The 12,037-nt window shown below is 35.0% G+C and overlaps 1 protein-coding gene across 3 annotated transcripts in view; it reads left to right on the forward strand.

Annotated features, from left to right (window-relative positions):
* Positions 1–12,037, forward strand: part of OFD1 (OFD1 centriole and centriolar satellite protein) — a 29,271-nt gene that overhangs the window by 3,160 nt on the left and 14,074 nt on the right. For all 3 annotated transcript variants that reach the window (XM_056501527.1, XM_056501534.1, XM_056501544.1), the window contains 11 exons: positions 55–82; positions 871–978; positions 1,655–1,791; positions 3,604–3,777; positions 5,720–5,826; positions 6,683–6,802; positions 9,146–9,219; positions 9,842–9,933; positions 10,073–10,262; positions 10,910–11,040; positions 11,411–11,522. In XM_056501527.1, the coding sequence (XP_056357502.1) occupies positions 55–82; positions 871–978; positions 1,655–1,791; positions 3,604–3,777; positions 5,720–5,826; positions 6,683–6,802; positions 9,146–9,219; positions 9,842–9,933; positions 10,073–10,262; positions 10,910–11,040; positions 11,411–11,522 (1,273 nt within the window). The remainder of the gene's footprint in view (positions 1–54; positions 83–870; positions 979–1,654; positions 1,792–3,603; positions 3,778–5,719; positions 5,827–6,682; positions 6,803–9,145; positions 9,220–9,841; positions 9,934–10,072; positions 10,263–10,909; positions 11,041–11,410; positions 11,523–12,037) is intronic.

Below are 12,037 nucleotides of genomic sequence, written 5' to 3' on the forward strand. Positions count from 1 at the left end.
AAATTACAGTGGTGATGAACATAGACTGGCTAAAACTTCTTTTCTTTCTTACAGACTTCAGGAACTCGGAAGGAGAACAAAGGTAAAAATGTTTGCATGTGATGCAGACAAGGATAAGTGTGTTAGCTTCATTTTTATTAAGATGTGAGCATTAAAAAATCAGATTTATTGAGTGTGTTGGTATGGAGTAATATGGATTTAGTTGGATTCTGAAACTTGCAGTACACCAGGATGATGAATGTTATATTTCAGGATTATCCCACTTGTATTTGTACTGTGGATTAACTGTTGACATTTACTTACAAAATAAATGTCTTGTACATTAGAAATATGAGAAAATCTGTAATCAGGTATTAAATATAATGCTGTTTGGAGGCTTTTCATACTAAGTTTGGAAAACTCAAGTTTTGGGTTGTCTTTATCACACTATATTAGCTTGCAGAATATACTTCAAAAGCTGGTTATGGATTTAATTCACTTCCCATTGTATTCTATAAGAAATACTGATATTTGTATGATGAAACCTAGGTATACTGTATAACCTAAAGGAGCCTAATCTTTAATAACCCATGTTGCCTAAAGGCCTCATAGTTAAGTACTAATAATCTTCACTCTTAACTGACCTTGGGAGTCAAGAGACATGGATGGAAGGAAAACCTGTATAAGGACAGCTTTTGCTGACTGACATGGACCGTATTATGCTTGTAATAAAACCATAATTGTTTACTAGCATTGATTTTTACTGAAATATTTGTTCTTTCTGTAAATCAAATAGGTTTTCTTGTACATTGAAAATTGCTTTGTTAAATACAGGCTCAAATTCTGTTTTGGTGTGAAATCAGAACTAACTGATCTATTGGATCTTGCTAGGTTTCCTTATGCAAATTTTAATGGGACTTACAGAGCATCATCTAAACAGGGAAACTCACAACACAGAAACTCAGACCACCTCAGTGCCTTCTTACAGAGAGTCTCTTGGTAAGTGCAACCTGTGCAAGCAAGTCTCCCAGATATTTTCATACTGGTGTATGGAATAGCTTTGTATATATTGTATGAATGGTGTTACTTGGTTACTTACTCAAATTCAGCCTGAAATGGAAATGAGTAAAGGTCATGTCTGTCACTAGAACATGGAATTTCTAAATTTTCTTAAAATAAGGCAAAATCAGGATAGGATTTTATTTTTTTTTTTTTTTTAATCACTTGTGTGTTTTCTTAGGCATTTAGCTAAGATCTATAACAAATGGACTATAAATATTAAGTGCTGAAATATGTTCTGGAGAACAGAATTGTAAATGTGTGCCCTCTTTCTGTGAGCAAGTTAGGCATACATTGGGAGTTCTTGAATGTGTAATGTGCATGCTGTTATTAATAAGCTAAAAGTTGCATACAAAAGGAAATTCTTGTCCATCCATGGTGAAGATAGTGCCTAAACAGCCAAGTACCTCCTTCTAGATACATGTTTATATGAATATATAGAGCAGATAGATGGCATTGCTGTACTGCCTCTTCTTATGTGTCACACAAATCTTTCTAGGATAGTGCTGCTTGCATAAACTGAGGAATGTCCTGCAGAGAGAGGTTCCTGCAGTCTTTGGTAAGGTAACTGCAGCAAGTGCTTTTAAATTATGATGGATGTGTTGCTTTTTTGTAGCTGAGAAACTTCAGCTGATTGATGAACAGTTTGCAGACTCCTATCCTCAACACCAGAAATATGAATCTTTAGAAGTAAAACTTAATGAATATAGAAAAGAAATAGAGAAGCAGCTTCAAGAAGAAATGCATCAAAAGGTATAACTCTGGTTTATGAATCTGAAGGAGACATTTGTTAGTTTTGACTTTACATATTGCAAACTTCTAATACTTAGGGTAAATTGAAAAAAAGATCTAATACTTAGTTACAGCAGGAACAAATGGCCAAATTAATCCAGCATCATTAATTTGATGACAAAATGATGCATAGCAGCTGAGAGGTGGGAGTTGCTGTTGTGTAGCTTGACAAATAATTAATTTTTGATACTGATGAGAATTTGCATTCTATTTCAAAGCATTGCACAGAAACTCTAAAGTCATAATAGGCAGTATTATGAATAATTTCTGTGTTTTTTCTTCCTATAATTGAAGATAACTCTTCTAGAGAATTTTCCGTCATTTTGGAAATAAGCTTAAAATTTTGTCACATAATCCTTTGATAATCCTTCTGTCTGAAAAATGGAGCAGAGGGAATATACAGCATTTCATTCAGATATCTATGTTTTCTTTTCCATAAATTTCTGTCGAGATCATCAGTTTATTTGGATAGAAAAAATAAATAAACTATATTTCATTTCAATATATTTTTCTTTAATTTCTGTCAAGATCAGTCATTTATTGGGATACAGAAATGATAATCTAATAATCAGAATTCTTCCACACACTTTTAAAGGCACTCAGTGTAGTCATGATTTATTTAGCCAGAGAAGTAGAAAGATGGAGAGTTAAACCTCTCTTTTACCTTCATTCTTCACTTAGTCTTTATTCCCCAACTGTCTTATTTAGTATGTAAAACATGTTAATTTGTGTGTTGTTAAGTTTGTATCAGTTTAAGCAAACCAGTTGTAACAAATGAGATGGGAGTCTTAACCCGTGGGTTAAGGTGAGTGTAAATCACTTCTAAATTCAATTAGCTTTACATGAATTCCTTAGCAACATGATGTGAATTACTGTAAGACATTTCCAGTCAAATTTATATATGCATACAAGTGATGCTATACTGTCTCACTATTTTTCAAATTTTTTACAAAATTTATGCCCACAGACTTGAATTCCTTGATCAGACATTCCTACTGTGCTTTTACTGCTCTTTAATCTTTTCTCACAAGTTTTCTGTCATTCTCTTTTGATTTTTTGCTCAGTTTTTCTTCACCGTTTTTGTCTTGTATGCTTGCTTTCCATTTTCTTCCAAAGTTTTATTATAATTCTTTATTAATCCCATTTGTTCTCACATATATTGTCCTTCATACACTGTGTGGAGTTCCTGGTGATTCTTCTGTGCAGTTGGAAGATTTGTGCTTTCCTGTTTGTGTGCATTTACTTTTTTCCAGTTGTGCTTCAAAGTCAGTGAATCAGGATTTCTCTTTCTATAATCCTCTTTAGATAAAGTTATGTGTTCTGCATTTTTTTACATTTCTGGCTCTTCTTTTTATGTCTAGGTGAATTTCTGTCTTTTCTTAGCAATTCAGGATGTGGGTCTGTTTCTGCCAATTCTTGAATTACTAGTCAAAAGTGGTTCTTTGGGAAAGTACAAGTGTCAGAGGAGAAGTAAAAGACACTGGCCGTTCCTTAATTCCAAGCAGAGTATTACTCCTGCAGTGCATTTGTTCTTCATAGGCTTCTATTCTGCTCTTGTCTAAAGCTGATAGTTTTGTGTAAGATTTGCTTTGGGATGCCAGATAAACACATGAAAAGTATGTGAGACTTGCAGATAGTATGTACTTCTATCACAGTAATAGATTACTACAAATTTATCATTTCCTAACAAGAATTTCAAGGTGAAATTTTGAATTGTCTTTTTTGATTTGAAGATGGCCCTATTTAACCCTCCCTTCCTCCTTTATGTAAAAGCTTAAACATTTTAAAGAAGTTGAAATAGCAAAGATTAAAATGGAAGAGAAAGTGCAGACCCAGAAAGAAATCTCTGAGCTGCGCCATGAGTTAGAGAAGACGCATCAAGCAAAGTCTGAAGCCTTGATTTCTCGTGAAAAGAATGCTATTGAGAGGCTTCAAAAGCAACAGGAGGTAAAGTTACAAGTATTTTCCTAATCTATTGCAAAATGATTCAGTGAATTGGTTAGATTGTTCTTTTATTTTTGGGAGATTTACCATCAGAACTTACTTGGCTTATTAGGGAAAACTTAGAATTCACATTTATTTTTATAAATAGGGGAATGCATTTAAAACTGCAAGAATGAGTGTGGTTAAACACCTAAGTAGAGATGTCTGGAAAAGGAATGGTTCTACAAGCTGGGATCTAAATGTAATAAATACTTCTAAATTTGTTTTAATAATGTTGCTGAATTCAGATCACTGTTTTTTGGTTTTGGTTTTTTTTTGGTTTTTTTTGGTTTTTTTTGGTTTTTTTTTTTTGGTTTTTTTTTGTTTTTTTTTTTCACATAAAGCTTTTAGTTGTGCTTTTAAGTTCTTTTAGTTGTTTGGAAGACTTTAATCTAAATAGATTAAATATGGTACTGATATGCTGTCTGTTTTTATATATTGAATGTTATGAATAACCACCATCTTTACTGTAAGCTACTGTAAGCTGAACACTTTTGTGTTGATGAGTTACTACTCAGGGTTGTTAACTCTTGGTGTTTTGCCATGGTAGTAACTGTTTCTACAGCACACAATGATTTGTGGGTAATTCTCAACTGCTTACTCTGATCTCAAGCTGATACTTCTAAGTTTTTGAAAGAATAGTTTGTTTGCTCTTGTATTGCCTGTTTGCTTTGCCACCTCCCTGCTATCTGCAGTAGACCTTCATATCCAGATAACAGTCTCATCCACAAATGCTGATTGAATTTTTGCTTTGGTGTGGTGGTTTTATGATTTTCTTTGTCTTGGTTTATTCCCTGAGAACATGTGGTATTGGTTAACAAAACAGTTGTGCAGATCTCTATATAAATTATTATAATATTAAACATTTTATCAGCATGCCATGAATTTATTTCATGGTTATGTACTTTGTAGCTGACAAGAAAACACATATGTTAATGCTATCATTCTTTTTCTGTGGGCATGAAATTAATTCAATAATAAAAAACCCCTCTACCAAAGACTAGATCAACATATTTGTCAAGTATTGTGTATAAATATTTGATTTCTCTTGTCAGCTTCTGCACTCACTGGTAACTTTATTTCATTTACCTGGGGATTCTTTTAACAGAATTCAGGTGTATTTATATTAAAGATGTCAGGTCATTTACCCCTTCACTTTGTCTAGGAAATGTGGCTTAAGAAACTGCTCTTTTTTTTTGTACCAGGAACAGTAGCTAAATCTGTCAGTGCTGTCAAATACACATGGCTTTCAAAGTTAAAATAAGGGTCCATATGACAAAATCATAATTTTCTTCTTAGACCTTTTTTTTCTGAGATAAATAATGTCTTTTGTGATTAAAGGCAAAAAAATCTATTATTATTAATAAGAAGATATGTGGGTTTTGGTGTTAGATGTTCATCACTTGGAGAATCTCTCTTACAGTTTTTTATGAGTTCTATAAATTAAACTGCAAAATCTGAAAGACTGTTAGTTTACTCAGTTTCAATTTTAAGTCATGTTTTACCAGTGGATTTTGGTATTTCTTACTTCAACTATGTTTTTGTGAAGAACATACAAAACTTGTTTATTAAAAAAAGTCAATTGTTTGAATATGTTTATTCTGCAATTTTTTTTAAAAATAATTTCCTTTCACTTGAGTTTTAATCAGTGCTATTTCTTAAAGGAAGGGTGTTTATGGGTACACAAAAGTGACTCCATCTAAAACATTTTTCTTTGAGTATTAGTAGAAAGGGAATTTTAAAAAGATGCTTAAAATTGATTCCAGATGCTGTTTCATATAATGACTATATAAATAGTATTTATGGGAGTAGGTTCAGTCAGTCCCTGAAGATCCTTTTGAGTATATTAAACAGTAAATGAAGTTTTATAGTGAAGTAAAACTAAGGATGATATTTTGTGATTCAGATAGAAGCAAAAGAAGTGTATGCTCAAAGACAAAGTCTGTTGAAAGATATTGAAGCCATAAGGACCAGGGAGGCAGAACTGAAACAAAGGATGGAGGCATTTGAAATGTAAGTTACTGAAGGATATGTACAGTGCTAAATGATGCTTCTGCAAAATTTGCCTCGAGATGTTTCTGCTTTGTGATGTTGAAGTAGATTATATATCCCAGAAATTATGTTTTACATTTTGAGCAGTATTGTATACTGTCTCTATGAGCAGGGATACCCCATACAAAAAGATGTTTCTGTTTTTTTTCTATTCCGCCTCATCCAACCAAAATAGTTCAGCATTGCTTTGCAGACAATCAAATGTTTACTTTCAAGTGCATAAATTAAAAAAACCCAACCCCTGAACAATACAGTATGTAACCCTAATACTCATGAGATGTGCACAGGAGTATTTTGCCTCATTAGTCCTATGTTTTGGGGTTGATTTTTTTTATTATTTTGTCCTTAATTAGATCCATTTTCTTTAGTTAAATAAAAAAAGTAACTAATCCATTTTTGGCCAAACTTCCAATACTACTTAATGTTGTTACATTGTCATCTGTTTTTCATAGCAAAATGAGTATCCTGCTAACAAAAACTTGGGATTTTTTATCAACCCAGCAGAGGGTGCTGATAGAATAGCATGCTCAGCACTCTTTTCCTCTGAAGTGTTTCTTGTGGGAAGCTGAGCCAGGGTTAACCTGGGATAGCTGCATAATTGATTGGTTCTGAATTCTAAATGGGGCAATTTAGTTCGTGTCACATCTCCATGTTCTTAATGAACTACAGTGACAGTGTCTGATGATGATTTCAAATTGCTACAGTATTCCAAACAAGCACCTTGCCCTTCTATGTCTACAAATGTTATTGTGAAAAAGAAACAAACCCCCAGACTAAAACTTTGACTTTATTGTCTGTATATTTCTGGATATTTCAGCACCCAGAAGGTTCAGGAGGAGAAAAATAAAGCTATAGAAGATGCACTTCGGCGTCGTGAGGTTGCTGTGAAGAGCATAGAGGAGACATATGACCAAAAGCTGAAGACAGAACTCTTAAAGTAATTTTTTTTGTCTCTAATAGGACACATAATATTTCCCATGAAAACAGAATAATAAATTCTATAAGATTTATTTTGAAAAGCAAAGCAAGGACTTTGAAAATATGCACTTATGTTTTTGTTTTAGTCAGATTGAATCTTTTACATTACTGCTTAGCTATTTGCTAGTAAGTTTGCTATAGAAAATAATTCCCATTTGGTTATAGGTTATTTTATTGCTGTAGTTTAAATTCTGTGTCTATATCTTGAGAAGAGATTTGACATTAGCTTGTATATTTAAACAAGAGGATCTGTAGCAGTATTAGTTACTTCCTTTGACCACAGTTAAAGGAACTGGCCATTTTATGAATGTAGAGCAGGCATGAAGGGGAAATCAGCATTAAAGAGATGTTATAAGTTTTTTAAAGGATGAGACATACCAGTCCATTGTACAGACAGACTGACCTTCACCCCTTCCCATTTTTGAAGAGGGATTCTGTGATACAGATCTCCCTCTTATTGGTTACTTTCTGCTTGAACTTGGTCTTAAGCAATTGGCAGTCACCTGTGACTTCTTTTGGGGTATTGCAGGGGTGTATCCTAACTTTGCTATTGTACTTCTTTGTAGTACTGTGGTCACTTGAATGGTTCCTTGATACCAAATGCTCTTGGCATGTCATGAACCTGTCTCAGTGAGGCAGTTAAAGCCTCACTGAGTTAAAGTCTTATTGACTGATGTATCAGTTAATAAAAGTGACTTTTAATTGCAAACCAGTGAGCAGTATTATCTGTGTTTTTAGGTCTTTAAGTTAAAGAGCAAAGATGCTGATAGTAGGTTTTGGTGAAAATAATCCCTCAATATTTGATAGTTTTGTTAGAGAACAGTGAAATGCAACTACTTGACTCACAGCTAGTTACAAACAGTGATTGCAAAGTCCCTTCAGTACATGAGGAGAAGCAAAGCATTTAAAGGATAATCTACTGCCTTGGCTTATTTTATCAACATACAGAAAATTTCAAGGCATGCTGCAGGTGCTCAGAAAGACAAGATCCATGTCCTTTTGTCCCAAATCATTGATGAAAAGTATTAAAGAACTACTTTTTATTATACAGAAGTAGTGATGCTTGCTAGCAAATAAATATTTTTTATTTTTTCAGTGAACATTAAATGCCATATTTGTGAGAAGGATCTGAGTGAGAAGGACCTGGACCATTTGCAGAAATGCAGGAGGATGGATTTGGCTGTATCTGAAATAATTTATAATTAATCCCAGTCAACGTAGAATGCTGAGCTTTCTTAGCTCCTGTAAATTCCAGTTCAGTGCAGTGGCCCTGTTGGATAACTACTGGGCTATGAGTAGTGGTGCACCTGGGCAGTGCTCAGTGTCTGGCTGGTGACTGGTGGTGTGCAGGGAGCCCCTGGGGCCAGTTCTGGGGCCCTTATTGTCCAGAACCTTCATCTGGATATGGACACAGGGCATCTTCAGCTTTGAACATGAGGCTTAATTAAGAGGAATCATTTCCACAATGAATGGCAGAGTTTCAGTTCAGGCAGATTTTGACAAGGTTGGGAATTGTGCCACTGCAAATCTTAGGAATTTTAACAAGGAAAACTGCAAGGCTCAGTGCTCAGGGCAGAATAGCCCTGTGAGGTTGTATAAATGGGGAAAAGGAGTTGATTGAGGAGCTGCATTTCTGAAGAGGAGGTGGGTAAATTACAGTGAATGCCAGGTTGATTATGAGCCAGCAGCATGGTCTGACAAAAAGACAAAATAATATGATAGATAAGATTAGAAGCAGTGTGGCCATCAGATTGAGGGGACTTATTGTCCTTTGAAAGGTACTGGGGAAGGCTGTTCTGGGAATATCATGCCCAGGTTTGGGCTTCCCAATTCAGAAGTCATGACAAAACTGGAAAGGGCTTGGTAAAGTCTGTCAGAATAGTCCATTTGAGTTGGACTCTCAGATGTGACCTCTGAGTTCATATCACAGGGGCTGGAAGTTGTGGCTTGGGAGATTTGGCTTGGACATAAGGAAAAAATCTACTGGGAGAGTAGTGTAGCACTGGTACAGATCATCCAGGGAGATAATGAATGTCCTTTGAGGTTTTCAAGACTTGGCTAGGAAGAGCCACATCTGCCCTGCTGTAGAGGTTTTAATAGTCTGGCTTTTTGATGAGGTGGTTTAATGAGATGGTTGGCAGGGCCCTTTCCAACCATTTTGATGGCTTTATGATAGTGAATTTTTGTCAATAAATAATTGTGTGATTATAGTTTAGTTTGGGAAAGAATAGAATTAACACAAATGCCTGTGCATGTGTGCACACACATCCTTTAGGAATACATAATTTTTTTTTGTTTCTAGATATCAGCTTGAATTAAAAGAAGAATACATCGCCAGAACCAATAAAGTTACTGAAGATGAAAAAAAATATAAAGGTAACCATCTGTCTGAAATTGATGAAGTACCTGATTATCTCTAGAGTTTTTACTGTCATATGTCAAACCATTACTGTTAATGAACAGAACAGGTGACAGTTCAGAACAGTGACAGTTCAGCAACTCGCTACTGTTCAGAATGCGCTGGGAATCATGAACTGCTGCTTTGCGCAGAGGCTGCAAAGCATTCCTGGTTTTTCAGAGTCCTGTTTCCCTCAGAAGTCCTGCTGGCTCATTCAGGCTTTAACTGAACTCTGGTTCTGTACCCTGGCACAGTTGCCAGTTTCTACATTTATTGTGCACAAGATGTTTAATTGGAGCTTGCGGAAGAGAGCCGGAACAGATAACAGGGTTAGACTTTTAAGTTTGGGATGTGTAAGAAATGATGTATCACAGACATATGAATTTGATTTACTTAATTCTAAATGTGTATATGCCTATGTATACTTTTGTATATACAGCATGATTTACTTAATTTTGAAGGCATGTGTATGACATTCAGTCATTTTTATGTCTTAAATTGAATTTTGGGCTCAGCAGCTTAGAACTGTTTTCTGCTGATACAGTTTTTTACTGTAATACTCTACTAATTTTAATTCAGCATTTGTAATCCTCCCTGCAGAGAAAGCTATGCTTTTGCAAGAAGAAGCCATTGCTGTTAATTCAAAAAAGGAGGAACTCAAGCAAGCTGTATCACGCACCAAAGAGCTTGAGGTAATTGTAAATATGAATTTAAAGAAGCCGGTATTCTAATCGGTGCAGCTGAGGTATGCTAGAAATAAAAAAGTAAATGTGAAATAAAAATAATTAAGTACAGCAGTTCATAAGCTTCTAAACTGTTCTTTATCTGCAGCTGGATTTGGAGTCAGTGAAGGCCCAGGTTCTGTTGGTAAATAAACAGAATCAGTTGTTGACAGAAAAACTGAAAGAGGTATCAGACTATCCTTTACTAAAGGAGGAAAAATTGGAGCTCCAAGTGCAGAATAAACTACTTAGGCAACAGCTGGATGAGACTCGGAGTGAGAACCAGCATCTTCGAGACAGTCAGTGTGAATGATTTAGTTATATTCTTGTTTATGTTTCTCTACAAGTATTTGTTTAGAAGTAAATTTTCATTAAAATGTTTTGTTTGTATTATGTTTGCTAGTAGTTTGCATGAAGCCCAAGCTAGTGTTTGTCTATAATTGAGCAGTTCTTGGCATAGGTTTATTTTCTTTTATATGTTTGTATGGAAGAAATTCTGAATTAAGTAGTAACTGTGAAAGAGTTTTTCAGAGTAGTAATTCTGAAAAAAGCAGTGCAATATTTCTAACCACAGCATTAGTATGGTTAATAATGGCAAAAGTATATTGCATTATTGTTTGTTTGCCTGACTACAGTAATAAATATGAAGTAATTTTAATGTGCATTTTGGATTACAGGAAAGTAGACATGTGTGTGCAGTTACAGGTGAGGATATGTATTTTTCTTCCAATGTGTACAGTCTGGGTCTAGTTCTTAAAGAACTACACCAAAAAGGCTTTTGGTCCTTTGTAAAAGGAAGAAAAAAATATCCCCAGGTACTTTATTTAGACAAAGTCTTGCTGTGTTCCTAAAATCAAATCAGCTTTACATGTTCATGGGGAATTGTGTAGAAAAGTGCACACTTGTTATTCTTTGTCTGAGTGTCTGGTGTTTCCCTTTTGGGTAGAGCTGTCCCAGCCCTCAGCAGAGTACTTGGCTTGCCAAGTGGAGCTGAGGAGAGTGGAGCATTCTAAGAAGCTGGTGCAGGATGAATTTGAAAGTCATAAGCAGATGTTGGAAAAACAGCTACAAAGTGAGGTAAATTATTATTTCTAAATGATTTGAATCTTATGTTCTTCCTGTCTTCTCTTTCACAATTACCCATCTGCCTGTGCAGGCCATTTGGCGTGCAGTTACAAGGATTGTTTGTACTCTGCTTATTTTTATGTAAACAATTCAAAAGAAAACAAAACATCACTAAAAAAATTATCAAAAAATAAAACCAACCCTACATAACCAAGTAGGTCTTTCTGAGTTACCAAATTGTCAGTGCTGGGTTTCAGTGGGATACTATGTGTATATGGTCTGACTGGACCTGAAAAACACTTAGAAACCAAGTTCAGCCAGTTGAGATTATTCTTGTTGTTTGAATTATGCTGGTTTTTGTTTTTCTCTTGATTTCCTATAGATTGAGCGTTGTGCCCAGTTAAAGGCCCAGCTGTTAGACTCTGAAGCTACTGTCAGGAAGCTAAATATGCAGGTTGAAGAACTGAAACTGCAAGTGAAACAAACACAGGCAGGTTTGTGTCTTATACCAGAGCAGTCCTTTATGATGGAAAAGGGTAAGAAGTTTCAGAAGCTTGAAAAACTGCAGTTGTGTAGAACTCACACGTCATCAGGGAGTAGATTTTAAAGTTTAAAATCAAAGTCTATTTAAAGCCAGTTTAAAAAGGAGACTCATTGCAACCTCCTTTCAGAAAACAAACCTACAGGAGGAAGGAAAATACTCTTCATGAGCATTTGTATATTTTTATTCTCTGTTTTTCCTCTGTATAAGGACATTTATGTTTGCTGGTAACAGAAACAGCATTTTCCAGCAGGCAACTTGTGTTTTAATGTGTTTTGATTCTTGAATGTTCATAATAAAAATAATCAATTTGAAACGTTATTTTGTTCCTCAGAAACTTAAGTCTGACTCCTACACAGATTTAGTCAAGTCTAATAACTTTTGCCTAACTTACACTTAGCTTATCTTGTATGGATGTTAGAAACAGGAGCACTTCCATAAAGCAATTCAGTCTGCTCAAAAATATGC

Source organism: Oenanthe melanoleuca, chromosome 1, assembly GCF_029582105.1.
Source record: "Oenanthe melanoleuca isolate GR-GAL-2019-014 chromosome 1, OMel1.0, whole genome shotgun sequence".
Lineage (NCBI taxonomy): Eukaryota > Metazoa > Chordata > Aves > Passeriformes > Muscicapidae > Oenanthe > Oenanthe melanoleuca.